The sequence below is a fragment of the Durio zibethinus genome, chromosome 28 (assembly GCF_047325235.1).
Source record: "Durio zibethinus cultivar Kanyao isolate XHJ-2024 chromosome 28, ASM4732523v1, whole genome shotgun sequence".
NCBI classification, from domain to species: Eukaryota; Viridiplantae; Streptophyta; class Magnoliopsida; order Malvales; family Malvaceae; genus Durio; species Durio zibethinus.
The window spans coordinates 2295709-2316945 of record NC_143189.1 but is presented as its reverse complement, the minus strand read 5'-3'; the positions used below and the strand labels follow the sequence as shown (position 1 = coordinate 2316945).

The following is a 21237-nucleotide window of genomic DNA, read 5'->3' as shown; positions in this document are numbered from 1 at the left end:
AAACTATAGTTCATTAATATTGTATAGATTCATATAGGACTTATTTTGGGTTCTTGTTTTGGGGCTTTGAGCAAATTAATTGGTCTTTGATTTGACCTCTCTCAATCCCATTCCCACAAACCTATGAAACTATAACTATAATGCTTCATCAAAGTATTTCTGATAATTACAATTTCTGTTTGATTTGAGAAATTCACAGTTTCATTCTTTGACTAAAATTGGTGTGGCACATGATCTCCACACCCCCCCCCCCCCCCCCCCCCGGGTTCAAGCCAAGAGCAAATAGGCCAGGGTCAACAATCATTGCTTAGTACATTCCTCGGCATATATTTTGAAAAGAGTTTTAGAAAAAGTGCCACAGGCACAGTATTCAATAAGTTTATGAATCATTACCAACCCTGAATCACCCCCATAAGTTATCTGACTAATTGATTGTATTATTCTTCACACAGATTTACGCATGGTAAATTCAGGGTCTAGATAGAAAAATCTTGAGATTGATGGACATGGACTGTGTGGAAACTTGCATAACTAGTGAAGGTGGGAGATTGCTTTGGTCCAGAGGCTTTTCTTCCCCCTCTTTTTTTTCCCTTGTTATGGGTTTTTTGGCCAATTTTCCCTTCTTATTGTCGGTTCAAGGGAAATGCAGACAACACCAATCTCTTAGTTCTTCTAACTTGTAAAGTTTCAAAACGACGAAGGTTTCAACACCGGTTTAAAGCAAACGTTGTTTCATGACAAGGGAAACACTTGCGAGAAAAAGTTGTGCCATAGAAGGAAAAGGAAAACAGGGAGAACCTTACCCATTATATATCTAGCCGCTGCATGCTACTCTAAACGTTTAACTTGTAAATTGGATAAAATAAACATTTTAATGAGTACTTATATGAGACTAAAATTTTGGATCGGCCATTTTTCAAAGGATTTGGGCCCATATTTCTGCACATTGAATTTCTTCCCTTGACGGGAGATCTGCCGACTACAGGGTCTAGTAAAACTTCTGGACCATAATATAGGAAAGAAACGCAAAATCATATCATAGCATATCCTTCAGACCAAAAATAGCAATTAACATACGTGAAGTAAAAATAACATTTCAAAATATAACTCCAGATGAAAATGGTTTCTGAAGAAGAAAAACATTATAACCTCAATAACACATTCCCAGACTCGCATGAAACCATCAGAGAATGCTTAATAATTCGGTTCACTCAGTTTCAGCAGACAAAGTTATAAATGCTCTTATAAAATCTCTCCGCACATATTGCTAAGTCAGCTCGCAGATCAAAAAATGAAAGAAAAATGCTTTGTGACTCATCTTTGGGCTTTAAGCCTTGTCTTGTTGAGACAACAGCATCTCCTGGATCGTAGTTCTCCATAAATACCACAATTTTGATATACAATCACCAATATGCTGTAGCAATCAACATTGAAACATCAGACGAGCTCAATATAGCATGCAATCAAGCAAAAGCATCCACGCAACATAAGAAAAGAAGTATGCCAATGAAGAAATGATCCAGAAAGTTAATGACTGCTTCAGCAAATAGAGCAACTCATATAATTCTTATTGAAATTTGTATGCCATACAAGGTCTTTGTCAACAGGCCAACAAATCAAACTTTTTCCAATCATCTTCCAGTCTAAAGTCTAAAGTCTAAACCTATAACCCCAGATGAAAAAAAAATTAAAAGGCTTCCAAGTTGAATAAAAAGTTCTTAATAAAATGGCTAAACAACCATCACCTCCTTACTTTTCTCCAATTATGAGCAGTAGGAAAATAGATATAAAATTTGACCATCATTCAGGCAGATTATGATAGAATGATAAACCAAGTAATCATTCACAGAATTTGCCTAACTCAATATTTCAGATAATTCTCCATTAAAAAAGAAAAAGAAATTATAAATGTTTGTGCAGAACTCACATAACAATATTTGACAGATACTATACTAACCTTTGGTAGGTTGTCAACATGTGAGAAGGTATGCAAAGAATTGAATCATACAAGTAGAAACATGGCAAGTACTATTTACTAATATCATAGCGTGAGAGACTTTAAGATATATCACACAATATAATGCATAGGAAAATATAAAGAAATAGCCCAAACAACCATTACCATTAAGCTTGAGCCTCGATCTCTTTATCCTCAACATCATTTGCAGTGCCACTTGCTTCCCCACCTTCAGCATCCTCAGTTGGAGGCTGAACCTGTTCCTCTTCTGGTAATGGTTCCTCCACATAATCATTCTCGAAAGCATCAGCTGGAACCTCATAAATCCTCACTTGAGGCTTAGATGGATCCTTCACAAGCACATATTTCCCCTCATTCAACTTCATACACAAGTCCACAATAGACTTCACAATCCCCCACATATTTGCAGTATTCAGATTAATTTGCGCAGCAAAATCCCTTGGTTTATACCCAACAACAGCCAATATAACATGGTTGAAATGATCCCTAGGATGCACCCTCGAAACATATCCCAATTTCATCAAATCAGCACTGGCTAAAAGCGCTTGAGCAGTCCATTTAGCCAACTTATTTGCATTATTCTTCAATTCCGTAGCCAAAACCGCACCCCTCTGCGTTTCCAACTTCTGCCTCCAATCAACACCAGAATACTTGGGATCAAACTCGTTAAGTGCATTCAAAGTAAGGAAAGACTTCTGCTTATTGACCTCAACAACACTCTGAACCTCGCACCGAGCAACCAAATACACATCATTGTCAAGCTTCCACCTTCTATACCTATAGGCCACAGAAGCGACCTCATCACCCTCATTGGCAAAGGGGTTTGGCTCATCAAAACTCACCTTATTCCCATCCCTAACCAAAACCTGCTGTGAAAAATTCTGATTTATATAAGCTGCTTCAACACTCAATGAATACGCAGAGTTAATATCATCCTTAGCTTCAGGCAATGGCTCCTGAGAAGTTTCGTGGACTGACAACAAATCTAATTGCGACCCATCTCTTTTATCGAAAAATAACTTATTCCCAACACGTTGAATAACAATATCCCACGAATAAACTGACCTGGGTACACACATTAACGTTGCCAGAATCGCATCAGTCGCAAAAACGGTTGCTTTATCCTCATTGGCCAATCTTCGGATAACCGGATCGTCAGTTGTGGTGACTTTAAAGAAGTTTCGGTTTTTGAACCTCTCGAGTCTCCGTTCGTTCTTCGGGGTGATTCGATCAAAGGACCGATCATAATACTCTAAAGCGCCACAGAGGAGTAAATCTTCGGGTTCAGGAACAGAAAAGGATAACTTGGAGAACGTTGAGAAAGGGATTTGATCGAGCATGTTCCATTCTGGTTGGATATCGACGGAAGATTTCAAAATTGCCGCTTCACGACGTGACTGATTCTGATTGGACCGGTTGAGATTATAAAGACGGTCACGGCGGGCCCGTTCTTTCTCAGCCTCTCTTTTACGGGCCTCGACTTCTTCGTCTCGTCGCTGAGGGAGTTGAGGTCGGTGTTGGTTGAAACGCCACTTAGGGCCGAATTTAGGCCGAGGGGGAGGCTTGGCGTCGACTAAACGGAAGGAGGAATCATCGTCAGCGTTAGCGAGAGGGAAGGCGTCGAGGTCGAGAGAGAAATCAAAGGGCGTGTCAGAGGAATTGGCTGCACCAGGTTTTGCGGAGGAAGGGCGGTTGGATGGGTTGGCGTTTGAGGAAGGGAAAGAGCGGGTGAAGTCGGCGATTCGGCCGAGCTTGTCGGAGCGGGAGAAGGGGGCGTAAGGAACGTGGAGAGGGAGGGTGGTAGTGGTGGTTGGTGTGGTGGCGGTGGTGGATTCGGGTGGACCCCAGCCATCTGGATTAAACGGAACTGCGCCGACTTCAAAAACTCCTACCATTATCGATGGATCTCTGGATTTTGGTTGCAGCGATGTACGACAATTGAATAGACTATAGAGGGAGCGCTTCGTGAAGGAGTAAACCCTAGACTGAAAAGAGAAGTTCATACTATGTTAAATGACGGGTTTATCCTCGATGCTTGGGCATCCAATTTTGGTCCGTCTGCTGGAAACACTGGGCCTTTTTGGGATCTTTTCTTGAGCCCATGAATCCTACTTGGGCCTAATCAAAGGTATATTGGGCCTTTCATTCATCTTTCAACGTCCAAGACCGACAAAATTAGGACATTTCCTCCCATTTTAAGCCGGGACTTGGGGTTTTTATCGATTTGAATCGCAATAACGCATGATAAGAGAGGGACAAGACAAGTTTTGGACACCCCAATTATCACCATCCTTGTCAAATTAATGCGATTAATGTCTGAGACACGACACAGAACCAAAGATGTTTTGATTTCAGGATTCCACTTGGTTCCATACTCTTTTAATTTTCATCATAGTTTTATAGATATTTTTCCGCCTGTCTGAACCTAATAATTTCCTCTCATTTTAACCATGGCTTAAGGGTACTTGTGCACGGCAAATATCAACATCAAACATCTCAATAAGGTAGGGTCTGAAGTGAAGGACGAGTGCTTTCGGTGTAATGTAGGCTTCAAAGCAATAATACTAATCAGTTCTGTTGGGGAAAATTCAAGAGTTTAAGGAGTTTGAGGGAAGAAAGCCTGTTCTATCTGATATTTCATTCACTGTTCCCCATTATTAATGCTGTTAATCATGAAAATGAATGACATACCATATAAATCACTAAAGGAGAAAGAGTACTATACATGTGTGGTGTGTTATATTTGATGTTTTATATCTTGCAAGCTAAGACTTATTATTATTATTATTATTATTATTATTATTATTATTTTATAGAAGTCGTGATTTGAGATAAGAAGAGATTATAGATATTGAAATTTAAATATTAAATTTATTAAAATTTATTTTTTAAAAAGATAAATATTATTTGATATATTTTCCTCCCAAAAATTAGGTGGGGACTGAAATGGGAAAGAGTGGGATATGTCCACTTTTTTGGCATATTCCGAAAAAAAAAAAACCAGTAAAACAACATGGAAAACACATTTCCTCTCCTTTCTTATCCTTATCATCTATAAATTCTCCACTTGTCCCCATATTTGCCTTTGATCTAATGATTTTTACCATGGCTGAGTGTGTGATGCATGATCAATTAAAATTGCATACGTCATTCATTTTTCGTCAGAGCACTACAGCTTAACAAAGGAATTCCTTTAATAATTCCAACCTGCTAAAAGCCTTCTCTCTTTTATATATATATATATAACCAAAGACTTCCAAAATTGACTTCTCATCCAATGTTCCTAGTATTAATTATTTTAGTAGCAATAATTTCTACACACAGCAAAGGAAGTTTCGCAGAAAAATGATCTGTCTCTCTATATATGATGCTTTTCTAATGCTTTTCTAATGGGGGAAAGCTTTACTTTATTAGCTCTATGTCTTCAAATTTGAACCCTTTTTTGTATATTGACTATAGCCATAGATGTTGCCAAAAATCTCATCAGAGTCAAATATTGCGATTCCATCAGTTCAAACCAGCTATGGTGTGTTTTTTCTTGTTGCTTTGACAGGCACTTCACAAAGTGATGCAAATGCAATCATATTCATACGGTAAGCAACACCATGGTCTTACATATACTCTCACACACGACAGATTCTAAACATATATAGAATCATTGAAGAGAAAACAAATGTGCAAAAAAAGGATATTAAATAAAAAATAAATGTATAGAAACTAGGTAAAACATTCTAATATTTTGAAATGGAAATTTATAAAAGAAACACAACAATGGACATTAATTCATAAGATATTTATATGTAAATAAAAGTTATAGGTAACCTGATCGAAAACTAATTAACATTACCATCATTTCTAGGCTATAGCAAGAAGTTTTCATATAACATATATCAAACATAGAGCAGTAATATACACCTTTTTTTTTTTGGGGGGGGGGGGTATGTGAGGATGTTAAGATTTAAACTTCAATCTAACATTCTATGAATGGACCATGCGATTGTTAGCCTTTAACTAGAATTTTAAATGTTGCTTAATCCTAGTTTAACGAGGTTCTAATGGTAGTTTGCTTCTCGCATAAGAGAGGCAATTTGAAGGGCAATATGAATAAAAGAACTTGGGAATTGGAAACATCATAATTCATAACAATATAGATCTGGTTGCCAAGCAGCATTATTCCATGAAATGATAATAAGCAAGCGGCAATGGCGCCCCATGTTCCATCACTGCTTGAGAGGCTTCTGAAAAGCTTTTTACAAACAATATTCAAACAGAGGATAGAGTGATTCAGATTATTTACTCCATTACAGCAGCTATCACTTGTCATATGTATCAGCATCATGGACAAACTTCTTTAGTCTATCAGATATCCTGGCCACTCCATAAATATCTGGTGCAGACTCCCCAACCTACACAATTTTATTTAAGCCAAGAATTTCTAATTAAACAAATCTTTAAAATATTAAAAGATTCCTCAAATTTACTATTCCTCACATCACAGGGAAAAAGGTAATGAACTTAGTGAAATCATAGCATGCCTACCGTAAGATGTATGGTATGGAAAACAGTATCATCAACAACAGAGAAACTGGCATTAACAATCTCGGCTCCTTCTTCATGGAGAATTCGAATTATCTCATTGAAAATGAACTGACGATTGGAGGCAGTTGTTAACCCAATCTCCAAAGAAGAACCCATTTCATGAATTTGGATTTGAGGAGATTTTGGCCTGCTACTGCTCCTGCTTGTTTTATTCGTCGACCTTTCTACTCTCATTAAGCTGTCTTTCCTTTCCTTCAATCTTTCTAAGTTTATCTGTAACCCTTTTATGTAATTTGCAGCTACATCTAGTTGATCAGGCAGTGATGTTGGTTCCTGCAAAACTCCATCCATCATGCAATGCAATAAAGAATGAAAATAATCGAGATTTAGCAAAATATTAATTTTTTTCACATTTTGGAGTGAGTGAGTATGTGAAAAAAGGGAGAGAAAAGAGATAAACCCTAGAGCTTGTATGGGGTATGAGAGAATTGAGCTTGGAATAGAGAGCTTTCATTTGATTTCTCCTGTTTCTCTCAATGAGTTTTCTGTCTGTTCTTGAGGAAGAATTAGGGTTGCTCTCCATGGAAAGTACTTCTTCAGCGGTAGCAAAACTGGCAAAAGAAGTGGCATTGCCCAATAGGATTAAAGTGCTTAAAGGTTCCCTTATCAGAAATGAAAGCCAAAGGCAAAAAAGCAAAATAAATACTATCATGAGATGCCAGAGAAAAAAGTTCGCTAACATGAACGTATGGTGGGGTTTGCTTTAGGGCTAAATGGACAGTCATTGACCGTTTTGATTCTTGTGAAAATCATATATTTACAAAAGCTACTGTTTCAATTTCGGCTTTAACCATACAGCACATGCCAATAAAAAAATTTTAACTTTCATGTTTTCAATTCAATTTTTAATTGAATCATTTTCACACACATATAGATAAACATAATTTGACTCTTTGGAATTAGATGGCCAAATCGAATTTATCACAATACATATGAATGAGATCTTAATTATATATGTAATCTTCCAATAAGGCTAGTATACCTTCCCCTTTCCAAGAGAATGACGATGATATCAGCATAATCAGGTAGAAAGTTTGGCTGCATTTCCTTTGATTTCGAATCCTACGTACTAATTTGATTTGACCAACAGCAGGAAACGTGCTTGCAAGCTAACCCTCGACTTATAGGATCATAATCACCTGCTTAATTAATGGTTTATTTATAATCCTTAATAATCTTATCTAAAATAGTAATGGATTGGTGAGTTTATGATTCAAATTTGTTTTCATTTTTATAATGGCCTACTACAAATAAAATAAAAAAAAACTTGATTTTCATTGATTATATATTTCAACAATCAATATGTATTTTCCTATAATATTTATTGGAAATGAACTTTGCACTTTTACATACATACCCTGACCTTGTGGGACTGTAACAGCAAAGAATTGCAGAAAATGTCAAGAGCACTATCTATATCAGAAACAGTGAGATAAAGAAAACATGGCAAAAGTAGTAGAATTTGGGGGCTTATTGCCCAAGCCAGTATTGTATCTCACGAAACAGAAAATTTGGATAATGAGAAGTCTCATTGCCACCAACTTGGAGATTTATGGTCCAGATTTAGGAGGAAAAAGATCATCTATCCGTTTGCAAACTAAAAAATCTTGCTTTGGGATTTTCATTTTCTTGGCCTCTCTGATGCTTTCTTATGTCAGAGAGGGGACTGTGCCAAACCAAGGATAGATTCTTTTTCGTTGCTTACTTTTTTTTTTTCCTCAAGTATGCAATTTTTATCAAACGATTTAGAATTATCCTATAAGTAGTTGACAATATAATTTGAATTAATTTTTTTTATCTAATTTTATGAATTTAAATAAAAAAAGTTACACATTGTGTAATACATTTAATTTTGCCTTAAATGGTGTTTACTTAATTATGTATTAATTAAAAGTTTTCTTAAAGATCATAACAACCTATTGTCATTTCATTTCATGTCTTAATTATCAAAGTGAACATGATGGAAATTGTTGTTGAGCCTTTTTTTAGGTAAAAAATGTGAAAAAAAAAATTTAAGCTCGAAAATATTAACACCTAAATAACACAACAAAATATTACATGTGATCAATGCTATTAACTTTCTTTAATAATCGATCTGTTGTGAGCAAGCTTGCTCCCTGTAGACATTGGTTTTGTTCGAGTCTACTGTTTTAATAATAATAATAATATTTTTAATAAAAAATTATTAATAAAAAAAAAACAAAAAAAAAAAACAAACAAAAGAAACAGAATAAGACAGAAATCAGAGAGTTGGTACGGCGCCGCTGTTGCCAGCCCCCGACCAGCCACCCTACAACCACCAACCAATTACCCTACAGTCACCTAGATCTCCCTAATTGAAGCCTTTAAAAACTTCTAACCATTTCCCCTTCAAGCTAGAGAAGAAGCTGGGAGAAACATGGTTGTCGGGTTTTATTGGGCAATTGCGGGAGTTGTTGTCCTAGCTAGCAAGACAGGAAAAAAAGGATTGCCGGCTCTTATGCACTTTTCCTGGAGCCAATTTCAGTTTCAAGGACCAAAAACAATCCCAGTGGATGAGAATTGATGATGAAAACTGAAATCTAATTGATGTTGAAAAGCAACAATGGAGGACCCTTCCAATTTTCAATCTGTCAATATTTTTACACCAAATACAATCCTAATCTGTAAGTAAATATAATTGCCTCGTATCCCCTTGTTTTTTTGTGCATCCACAAGCCATTACTTGTGATGACTTTGGTCACCTTGCTTTCTACATATTGACTTGGATTTAATTTCCGAAGGAAATTGATGGGAAAATATTATGTATCTTTTCCTCTAACCCCATGAAAGCTTTTCCAGGATTGCTCAACCAGCTAGCTGTAAAATTCCTTGGAAATGCATTGGAAACTCATTCGGAATCTCCTTTAATGTGAACAATCTTGCGTACTTTACCAGCACTAAAAGTGATCAAAGACTATATTCGGTATCTCTAGATGCTTCATGTGGTAAAATTTAGTGAAATTGCATAAGTACTGCAGTAATTTAAACTTGAATCTTAACTTTTTATTTCCCTTCAGAACTCATGCACAATGTGGCCAAATTGTTTCATTTTACATTATAACCCACCATAAACTACAGTGCATTAATAAATCAAAAACTACAGATTTTGTGTAAGGTTAACATGACATCAAAGTGAGAATTAATCATATTTCGTCTGAAAAAGACATGAATCTATGTCCACAATTAGAATTTTACTAGGCCAAAATATTTTGATGAAACAAATGGGTGTGCCTTGTGAATTTAGATCAAATAGCAATTAGCAACTACTAATTCCATTAAAATTAAAAAGGTTCACGCTATTGCCAATACAAATGGTCGAGAATTTTATCTTACAAAGAAAACTATAATCTGAAAATTAAAAAAAAAAATTATAAATGTTAAAATTTGAATCCCCGTAAGTCAATTTTTAAAAATAATTGTATAAAATAATCGAATTAAATTCCAGATTTCAAAGATTCATTCCAACATTGACTAATGTGTCTTAACTACCCTCTAGAAGAAGCACTTTTGAATTGGAGAACAAAGTTAAGTAGAAATTCTAGCTTGGTTGATGAATTCAAAGAAGCATCCACGACGACTTTGACCTTGGTTTTGATACAAAGATTGATGGTAAGTAGAAATTCTAGCTTGGTTGATGAATTCAAAGAAGCATCCACGACGACTTTGACCTTGGTTTTGATACAAAGATTGATGGTTTTCTATTAACTTTAGTCTCCAATATATTTCGATGAACCAAGCAACTGATTCTTAATCTCGCAGTGAATTATTGTCACTTTTATCAGTGGCATAGCCACATGCAATTTTCGAGTAAGAAAGGTATAATTTTATAGGTATAGAATAGTAAATTTTGTGTAATTTTTTTATTGATCAAATAAATAAGATTTTCCTTCATTTTATAATGTTAATATTAATATTTAGATTTCAAATAAGATAAAAATATTTAAATTTTTATATAAATAGAATCATATGTTAAGTTTATATGAATAATACCTAAACACATTCTCGAATTTTACTCAAAAATAAAATTTTATTTTTTATTACATAAAATTAAGATCATAAACTTTTATTTTATAATAGTTAGAATCTTAGCATTAAAAAATATTTAATATTTTGTTTAAAATATCTTAATTAGATTATTAAATTTAAAAAAATGCTTAATTACTTAGAAAAATAATAAAAAACAATAATAAATACTATCTTATTCAATTTATAAATTTAAGAATGATTATGTCATAAGCGTGATCGCATCAAACAATATAACATTATAAAAAAAAATTTAATATTTAAAATAATTAAATTTAATGAAAAATTAATATATAAAAAGAACTTATAAGTCAATATAATGTGAATTAGTATATAAATACGACTTTTCCGAAATTATTTTCTAACTACGCCACTGACTTTTTTTTTTAACCTATCATGCACATTCGTCTTCCCATCGTTTTCCCTAGGACAATTGTTTTAGAAAATTAACTAGAAATTCACTTAAAAATATTGTTAATGTGCCAATGTTCAATCTCTTTGAATCGTGCTTTATTTACTTGTATTTTTTCAATAAGCTATAAGCGTGAAGCTGCCCCAATTGCAAATTAAGTCGTGATCCGAAGAATAAGGTTAGATTAGAAAGAAAGTCGTGACTATGGTCCACTCATTCATTTTTGTTTAGAAAATTAGTGACACTAACATGTTAGAATTTAAAAATATCATTCTTGTAGACTCATTCATAGGTTGGCCTAGTAATCCAACCCATGAATGAGTCTACAAAAGTATCATTCTTGAAAAATTTTATGATTTTAAGTATTAAACACGGAAACATATTATATGTAATTATTTCATTATAATTCATCAATTATAATTAAAAATTATGTAAAATTTATTAAAATATTATATAAAACTTACACATATGTAATAAATTTTATATAATTATTTATTATAATTAAATAATTATACTATTGTAATAAAAATAGTTATAAATAAAATACACCCATTAAATACAATATCACAAACTTCAAAAATTTTGAAGTCACTATAACACCACTATTACAATTTTTCTCGTTAAAAGGGATAAAAGTGATTGCTCTTTTGAAAAAAGACAGGAAAGAAGACAGTAAGCCCAAGCTGGTACAGACAGGTTGGCTTCACTGAAATTGTCTAAAAATGAGGTTTTGGTTTTGCAGAGGCCAGACAAAGAGGCCATTGCAATCCTTGTAGTGGAATGAAGCTCATCCACCGACAAAAACGGGTCAAAAATTAAATAAAATACATTGATATTTGACAGAGATACGTGTCCATTTAAAAACCACTCACCAATTTTGTTACATGGTACTTATGTCACGAATTGAAGTGAGAGTTTTGAATCTTACATTAAACATAATAGGAAGATCACTGAAGTATAAAAAGGTTCACATTATTTTTATTTTGTGAGACGTCTTTTGTAAGATAAAACCGTGAGGCTAGAGGGTCAGCGCGGATAATACCTCACAAGGGTATGAACCGTGACAGAAAAACTAATCTGAGATGTCGAAAGGGTGAATGCTCGAGTCTCCGAGCTACACGGATTCGAAGCTTAAGTCTCGACCCGTGACACTTACACAAGACTAGGATATGGGCATAATTTTATTTTTTTATATTCAAAATAAATTTGATTATCTAAAATATAAATATAATATGAAAATAATGTCATTTAAATTTATAATAATAATTATATATAAATTTAATAAAATAAAAAATTATAATTCATGTTTTTATATTGATATAAATTATAATACATAATTTTTATATAAAATATAATATAAATACATAAATTTTAATATTTTATATGACACGAAATACAAGAATTACTTGATCTATTGAAAAGTCCACAGTCCACTTCTTGATTCAAATATCATGAACTCAACTAACAGGAAGAAATTTTTTTTCAGTTGGGATGGAAGATTAGCTACTGTGAAATATGAGTTTAAATCAAGTCAGAAGAATGGAAGATTGAGCAAAGAGAAGGGTAATGAATTCTTGCCTGTAAACCTAAACATATTAGTATTTTTTTCTAATAAAGGAAATGATAGGATGAATTTCGTGCCCGAAATAATGATCATTTGTTGTATATATATATATATATATATATATATATATATATATATATATATATATACAGAAAAAGACGCATTCACATCCATGGATGCCTACCAATCTTTTTCATTCACTCTCACATGAATGTGACATAAGGTACAAATAAAGAAGATTAGGAAAAGCAACCTTTTAATTACAATTGGCCCGGTGGAACTACAAAAGCCAGGTCACCATAAAGATTCATGTGAATTTAGGTTTAAGAATAGGTGAAATATACGCATTAGAGTGAGGGTGCACGGGACCAAGCTTTTGGATCCAATGAAGGAGCCTTTTCTTATGATCTTGGCAAGTTGGGTTCTGTGCCAGATTCACGGTTCCATCACAATTAAGTGAGGACTCAAATTGCTCCAACACCTTTACTATCTGCCAAAATTCAGGCCTTTTCTCTGGGTGCAACGACCAACATTGCTCAATTAAAGCTCGCATGGCAGGAGGGCAGTATGCTGGGATTACAGGTCTCAAATTCTAGGGAAAAAATCTGATATCAGAATTACAGATATAAAAGCTTCTCAGTTTAGATTAAAAAATGCAACAAATTATACGTAAAGATGCCACAATTGCACTTCAATTCTCCCATGTAAGTGAAAATTTAAGTAGAATATCAGTTAAAAACCATGGCCTTACTTTCGAAAACCTCCACAGAGTCACCCAAACCATTCATCAGATCAACTCAAACAACGGAGAAAAATGATGCTTCCACCGTATTAGGCATCAGTCATTGTTTCTAAAATGGTGTTTAGGTTGGCCTCATATTGAGCAATGGAAGGAATGTCTGTTAGGTTAATGGTTAGACTGAATGTCTTTTTGATGATAACTTATGATTAACAACTCATGCCACCGCCTGAGACCACAATGCTAGTATTACTGCTGAGAATCAGCAAGATGTCATAGCTTCTTAGCCGTCTACCATCATACAGATTGTAGACTAAACAACTCTGCTAATCAGCATTGCTTAAATTTACAAAGATTTTGAATGCAGTCGTATGCCACATCATGTGCATCAAAACTACAATATTTGGTTGACTGAACATGATTAAATATATGAGATGAAAAACTATTTAAGAAAATAGGTTGAATGATTTAGGATCGGTGCTGGAGTTCATTTTCAAGGAAACTTTTGATAAGCAAAGGCCTTAATGAACTCAGGCTGATATGCTAGGAGATACAGGAATCCATATTACCAAGAAGAATAAGGCTTAGGAATATACCTTGTTCACAACTGCAAAAGCAGCTTGGATAGGATTCATATCCTCATATGGGATTGTTCCAGCTACCATTTCCCACAAGATTAGTCCAAAGCTGTACACATCCACCTTCCGTCCATATGATTTCTTTTTTATCATCTCAGGTGCCATCCACCGATAAGTCCCTGGATCATCTGCCAGTAGATCACAATATGCCTCCTCACAAGCTATACCAAAATCAGCAATTTTCAGGTGGAAATCTTTATCAATAAGGATGTTTTCGGGTTTAAGATCACGATGAATGACTCCTTGAGAATGAATGTATTCCATCCCACGAGCAACTTCTAGAGCAATAACAATTAACTTTTGCAATGGAAGTGACTTGTGCTCAAGCTTGTGCAAGTAAGCCCTCAAAGAACCCTCCGATAAATATTCTGTTATAACACAATAAACCGGTGGCTTTCTGCATGCTGCTACAAACTGTTATGAGATCAAAAGATAATGGTGAGAACTGAAACATGATGCGCCCCCACAAAAATACTCAATCCAAAGAAAATTAAAGCTACGGAAATTTAGCTATTAAGGGATTGAAAACCAGAATAAACTCTATTTGTCTGAGAAGCATTATAGTACCTGAACAAGATACATATGAAGGGGGAAATTTTGAAAAATCAAAATTCAATTACCTTTATAACATTCGGATGGTAGAGTCGGGATAAAAGGGTAACCTCTCTATTGAACTGTTTCTCTAATCGAGCGGCCAGGTTTCCATTTTCATCATCATCTGGAACTCTAATAATTTTAACTGCAACAGCTTCCTCCTTATATATCCCATGATAAAGCCGGCTATGTGCACCGTGAGCAAATCTAAGCCCAAGAAATAGCTGGGAAAGTTCAACAGTGTGTTCATCAGCTGCTTCTACAGCGTTAACCCTTCCTCCGGCATGGTCAAAATACTTAGTCCAAGCCGACTCCTTCCTGCTCTTTGACTTATCAGGAACTTTCATGGAACCCAAGTGCCTAAGAGGACTTGAATTTGATGGTGCCGATGAATTGGATCCTTTCTTGTCATGGGATTTTTTGTGGAAAAACTTACCCTTCATTCGCTTGTCCGATTCTTTCCTTTGAGGATGAGGAGTTGAGAATCTCCTCTTCTCAGAACTTGCTTCCATAAATGCATCAGAGAGAACAGTCTGAGGGAGAGGAGATACAGACCTTTGCTTGTTTGTGATTGGATTTTGCTGAATCTGTGGATCATTGTGAACAGATTTCCGATTAGAAGAAGCTACTGTTGACCTTACTTTCAACCCCAAACTCTCTGGATTCCTGTCTGCTTGTAGGTGGAAAGGAAAGGAGACCAATCTAGATGTGTCCAATCTATGACAAACTGTGTGAGAAAACTTTGTTCTCCTTATCCAAGAATTACCCTCTTCTGCCATTTCTTATATCCCTGTAATTCACTTCAAATGCTTGAATCGCTAGAAGACCTTAAACCCAAAGCTTCCCTTTATCTTCCCTTCTTTGTTTTCCTCCTCCTTCGAAGAAGAAGGGACACAATCAAGGGACTGTTCCAGAAATAATACTCCTAGGCAGCATACAGAGCTAAAGAAACAAAAATTCTTCAAGCCCATCAACAGTTGACCACCGAAAAATCAAACTTCTGTTTCATTGAACAAGAAACCAATCAAAGCCATGAAGAAAAACCATCAAGAATGAGACTCTAACTGGCCTTAATCTCTTTTCCATTAAAATGAAAAAAGAGAAAGAGAATCACTTGAAAGTTGAAACCCATCAAATCTATCCACACTTGAAAGACCCTTTTTTCAATCCATCAAACAACAAAAAAGCTTTTGATTCATAATCAAAGTATCAAAGCCTTCCTCCAAAAAAAACTTTCTTTTTTATTTTTTTCTCTTTAAGCTTCGAAAGTCAAAACACCACCTTCCGTGAATCAATGCCTGGAAAATCCGACATAAGTAACCAAACAAAAAAGTCATCCATCAAAAAAATTAAAATAAAAATAAAACAAAGAAAAAAAACAACCCAAAAAAAAAATTATACTTCATTGTATTATTGAAAATAAAGAAAAACGTGCTTATAACACCCATTAACCTCAGAAAAAAAATATTCATTTGTCAAAAACAATCATAAACCCCATTATAAAAATAAAATACATGTATAATATATAAAAACAAATAAAAACCCAGATTCAAATATGAAAAGATATGCACAAAACAAATTTAAAAGAAAACATATTATAACACATACCAAAAAAGCATCCAAAGACAAGAACTTTACCATGAAGCTAATAAGTGCATGGCTAATCAACGCAAGGTGGCATTTTTTTTTTTTTCTTTGTTTGATTTTTATGGGTAGTAAGAGAAAATTTAAAAAAAAAAAAAAGAATATAGGAATTACCCTGCAAAAGGAAGCTTGAGAAGACATACGTATCGCATACGGAGATGGTTGGGGACCGTAGATTCCGTGGATCCGATATTTTCGGGTTGAGGACTGAAAAAAGGTGGAGCCCAGTTGAAAAGGCGGTTGAGTGTGGGGACACCAAAAAGGACAGAAAGCCAATAAAAGACAAGATCTTTTGATTTGTCAAAAAGGCTTATTTTATTGAGTTTATCAAAAGGAAATAAAGTGGGGGAAAACAAGTGTCATTTTCTTAGAGAATGAGTATTTTTTATTTTATAATAATAATAATAATTACATAGGCAATGGCAAAACGCAAAAGCAAAAGCAAAAGCTAGGGGTGGATGGTACGGTTCGCACGGAGGTTGTAGTGAGTAGTAAGTTATTTTGTAGCCAGCGACTTTCTTGTTGGTATTTTTGTAGGTATATGATCGTATGTATACGTATATTTATTTGTTAAATACGGTTTGTCGTTTTTTTTTTTTTTTTTATGTTTTTGAAAGTTGTTTGGTTGGATTCCAATTGGACTTTTGCTCTTTGGTTTCTTAAGATTCTTCCCTATCTTTTTTTTTTTTTTCTTTGCATGTGAGACGATAGGTCAAAAAGGAAAACCAAATGGAATTATAGGGTACTTAAAGGTTAAGACTTTGGAGTAATATTTGGATTCAAAATTGGAATTAGAAAATAGAATTAATGTGAAATTAAACAACATTTTTTTATCCATAAGGAGTTGTCTATTTTTTTAATTGATTCAAATAAATTTATTTATATTAAATTTAATAAATTTATAAAAATTTATTTTATTATAGATTTTTAATAAATTTAAATTCAAACAATAAAGAGAATAATAAATTTAAAAGTGTGAAATATTAGTATTATATTTCGACTTGATAATTTATTAATTAATATTATGTAAAATATTAATAATTATGTATTCGTATTTTATTTTATATAAAAATTATATGTCATAATTCGTATCAATGTAAAAATATAAAATATTTTTTTATTTTATTAAATTTATTTATGATTTTTGTTAAAATTTTAAATTTATTTATTTATTTTATATCACCATATCTAATTATAATAATGTTATAATGAAAACATTCTATCAAAGTGAAAACGAAGAAGTTTTAACGAGATAAAAGAGAATTTTATCATAAGTGCATAATTAAAAATATTTACAAATCTATGGCTTTTGTAATTTTATTTTATTGTTCTATAATGAAAAAAAGTAATGATTGATTACTAAACTTAGTTTCAGATTTTATCAAAACCTTATATTTGATGCAACCTCCTCACAGCATTAATCCAACAAATTCCTCATTAAAACTTAGGCCTAAATCTAATTAAACATCATTTTTTAACAGATATAATAACAGCCTATGAAGGATAGAATCATCATACATATTTTCTTATTAATGGAAATATTTAATACTATGAGTCCAAGCACCTCTTTTATTTTATTGATGCAAAAAATATTTTTCTAAGATGTTGGGATTTGGGAACGAATAAAAAGCCCATGGATCTGTAGGTCTAAAATATGGGCTCACCTAACGTGGGCCCTAAATCAAGAGTCCCATTTCTGAGGACAACAGAAAATTTGGTTCACCCTCCAAGGTCTCAGGCTGTCACACCCCAAACCCAACTAACCCAATTCATTCAGTTTCCACACCATCCCCCCCCCCCCCCTCCCCCATTATATCACTGCAATGCCTTTCTTTTATGGAGGTCCTTGTGTCACGGTCCGCGGGATGGATCAGGCCCAGTAATTCCTTTCGAGACAGAGAGCAGTTTCTCATGGATGTAAGCGGCTTTACCTATAAACAGAGGGTGCCCCACTTTCATTGTACATATCACAACTTGGAGTAATATAAGTTTATTCTTACTTATCTCTTTTGATTCTCTTGAGCTTTTCATCAAACATTTAATGTGCAGCTTTGTTTAACAACAGCAAAGGTGGTTGTCCTTGGAATACTGAGTGTTTTAACACCAGTCTGAATATTAAATTGATTTGAGTTGTCGGATGAGTCAATTTTTAAGTCTCCGAAGTCGCTCAAGCTTAAAGCTTAAATATTGATCCGTGACGCTTGGGCTCACCCATCCTAAGTTTGAAAATGAAATCTACCATCTAACATCCTAACTTCTGTTTGTGAGTTTCCTACAATCATTAATTTATGAATTCTTGTAATAATCTTCCCTGACCCTGAGGCTTGACAATTTTAGGAGATCAATTATGCAAATTCAAAACTGCAACTCCATAATCCGATTCCAAAATGACAGCAGAAATGATGTTTAAGCCAAAACCATAGAAATTATCCAGAGTTCAGCTGTGGGGATTTTAGTTTTATCTACTTTCTTTATTATATTACTATTTCCTATTTGAAGTTTTGTTAATACGACAAAAGGTCAACAATGAGATCAGTTTGGAACCTGATCCATTTAATATATTCAACATTATTTTATAAGATTATCAAGAATCCAAAGTCAGGTGTATTGCTCCAGAACTGACCATTTTCTGCCAGCAAATCTGAAATTGCAGCAGTCGATGGACCTTATCGTTGAACATCAAACTTCAAGTCAAAAACAAGAAAGGACCAAGAATATTTATAGACAAAAACCCTGATTTCAGAATAAAAGGCCTTTTCTCGTTATTCATCCAATCTCTAAAATATTATTATATACACTTTACCGGTCCAAAAGTTCAGATTTAAATAGTAGTTTAATTAAAAGAACTAGAGGACAAAATCTTTGGTTTAAATTTCTCCCAATATTCATACAACCTGAACTGCTGTACAACGCACATTGGACAGCTTTTCCAGCAAATCTACAGTTAGCAATGAGGCCCTTGGCTTCGGCAATCGGCCTGAATATCCCACTGACAAGGATTTTGTAGATGTATTCCGTTCACATGATTTTAGCCACTTAGCTTGCATGTATCTGTGTTTTCTCCATGGCCCCATGTGCATTTTCTTCTCCTTCATGCATTTCTTGGCAGCCAAACATACGATTTTGATCACATTATTTAATCTTTCTACTTTACCGACAAAAACTTCTGGTAATCGTTGGACTAGACGATTGTACTCTTCACTTGCTCTTGCCATCTCAAACTCAGCTCTGAAGTTCAACTCTATTATTACCCTTACATCTCCTTTTCTTGAATTCTCTATCACATCCAAAAACGTGTGCTCTCCTGCACAATATCAAACCAAATAATATGTTAACTCCTCTCATTTCCTTGACAAATGAAACCCCACCAAAGATTAAAAAAAAAAAAAATCTGCTTTAAAAGAGTTTTAGCAATGGAATTTAATGTTCTTTGTTTTAATTATTATACGTGATGGGATATCTGGAGAGCTTCGCCATTTAGACCGGCGTATGGCACTGTTGAAACCAGCATTTTGGAGACGGCCAGAGACTTCTCTCATAAGACAATTCCTACAACTTTCAGCCATGGATTTCCCACAAGCACAAACAGTTCTCGCTCTCTGAATATCTTTCAAGCCTTCTTTGGTGGCATTTCTAATTCTTGATTCCAAAGAGCTACTCCTACACAAGGTAGCTTGCAGAGCCTGGTGCTGACTCTGCCAAAAACTCTTGTTGTTTTCAACACTACTTCCATCATCTTCTTTCGCCTCACCATCATCATCATCACCCAACTCTCCTCTTCCATCTATCATTTCATTGTTACCTCGAAGCTCATCACTTTTACAGCTTCCATGTCCAGGGATTTCTTGGTCACCATCTTCAAGAAACCCGAATTCCATATCTGACAGACTTGAATCTGGTCGCTCAGGAAACTTGAATTCCTGGCAACCGTAGGTTAAATTCCGGTGATTCCATGAAATTCTGGTTGCAAAGCCAGCCATGGTTTTTTTTTTTTTTTTTTTATCTTTTTCTTTTTATGCCGTGGATAACTTAGAATGTTGGCGAGCTTGTCATGGATTATTGGACTTCGGTTTTATAGTAAGCTTTAGGGAAAAGTGGGCCCCGTTCAAACCTACGTGGTCGAACGAGCCGCCGCGCACATGAGCGAGAAGCTGGTATCCTACGTGGATTGTAACAATTGGGTTATCTGCACCGGTCGTTTCTGGTATATTTGGACTGGACAGCGAGGATCCACGTCGATCGATTGCAATAATTTTGATCCACCGATCTAGTCCGATATGCTCGAATATTCACGTCCCACATTTATTTTCTCATAATTATTTCATGTATCTATCTACCCAAGACATATTGGTGTAAAAAATTGTCTCAATTGATTAATGTTTTTATTTCATTTTTTTATAAGAAAAATTTTAAATAGATAAATTATTTAATTTTTTAAATTATTTGATAATTTAAAATAAATAATTATAAATAATTAAATTTAAATCGTGCAGATATAATTTTAATAAATAATTATCAATAAAATTTAAATTTTAAAAAATAAATTTTAATTAATTAAATTAATTAATTATTTTAATTTTTTATTCAATATTTTAGTATAAATGAGTTAATTTTATCGATAAAGATTTTATAAAAAATTTACACAAATAAAGTTAGCAACATGTAAATAAATAGTAAAAATATACATTTGTCATGACATGAAAGTTGGATTTAAAGTTAGTAAAATTGATTCTAATCCAAAAAATTTTTAATTTAATTCAATTTAATTAAAAAATTATAATTCAAATAATTTAATTTAAATTAATTGAAACTTGAACCATTCAAAAATTTATTCTAAAAATTTGTTTGATTTTAAAATTTAACAATTTTAATATGAAAACACAAATATCGAATTAAAAATATTTAAAATAAAAATCATCAAAATTCAAAACACAAATATCATTATTTTTTAATTTTCGCTTTTCTATGAAATTTTAAAATGGTAAGGTTTTGAGTGAATATAGTAATTATCTATGTCCCGATCTC

General features: G+C 33.8%; 4 protein-coding genes across 10 annotated transcripts; all 4 read right to left on the bottom strand.

The window, feature by feature from the left end:
• Positions 1-1013: 1013 nt before the first annotated feature.
• Positions 1014-3938, bottom strand: LOC111280459 (eukaryotic translation initiation factor 3 subunit D-like). The gene is made up of 2 exons (XM_022867880.2): positions 2123-3938; positions 1014-1414 (listed from the first exon to the last, which is right to left on the bottom strand). Exon 1 carries the CDS (start codon positions 3871-3873, stop codon positions 2125-2127), a length of 1749 nt encoding a protein of 582 aa, XP_022723615.2. The 5' UTR covers positions 3874-3938; the 3' UTR covers positions 1014-1414; positions 2123-2124.
• Positions 3939-6079: 2141 nt separating this feature from the next.
• Positions 6080-7305, bottom strand: LOC111281242 (transcription factor bHLH162-like). The gene is made up of 3 exons (XM_089757268.1): positions 6978-7305; positions 6518-6850; positions 6080-6384 (listed from the first exon to the last, which is right to left on the bottom strand). Exons 1-3 carry the CDS (start codon positions 7257-7259, stop codon positions 6292-6294), a joined length of 708 nt encoding a protein of 235 aa, XP_089613394.1. The 5' UTR covers positions 7260-7305; the 3' UTR covers positions 6080-6291.
• Positions 7306-12766: 5461 nt separating this feature from the next.
• On the bottom strand, positions 12767-16329 carry LOC111281082 (serine/threonine/tyrosine-protein kinase HT1-like). Of its 7 annotated transcripts, none has more exons than XM_089757168.1 (5): positions 16177-16329; positions 15683-15866; positions 14595-15568; positions 13933-14388; positions 12767-13189 (listed from the first exon to the last, which is right to left on the bottom strand). In XM_089757168.1, exons 3-5 carry the CDS (start codon positions 15345-15347, stop codon positions 12905-12907), a joined length of 1494 nt encoding a protein of 497 aa, XP_089613294.1. In that variant the 5' UTR covers positions 15348-15568; positions 15683-15866; positions 16177-16329; the 3' UTR covers positions 12767-12904. The 7 variants fall into 7 exon arrangements, with proteins under 7 accessions (XP_089613294.1, XP_022724410.2, XP_022724411.2 ...); XM_022868675.2 differs by having other exon boundaries at positions 16207-16282; XM_022868676.2 differs by lacking the exon at positions 15683-15866 and having other exon boundaries at positions 16207-16329.
• Positions 16330-18949: 2620 nt separating this feature from the next.
• On the bottom strand, positions 18950-20258 carry LOC111280903 (uncharacterized). The gene is made up of 2 exons (XM_022868438.2): positions 19661-20258; positions 18950-19516 (listed from the first exon to the last, which is right to left on the bottom strand). The coding sequence occupies exons 1-2, from the start codon at positions 20190-20192 to the stop codon at positions 19098-19100; spliced, it is 951 nt and encodes a 316-aa protein (XP_022724173.2). The 5' UTR covers positions 20193-20258; the 3' UTR covers positions 18950-19097.
• Positions 20259-21237: the final 979 nt, after the last annotated feature.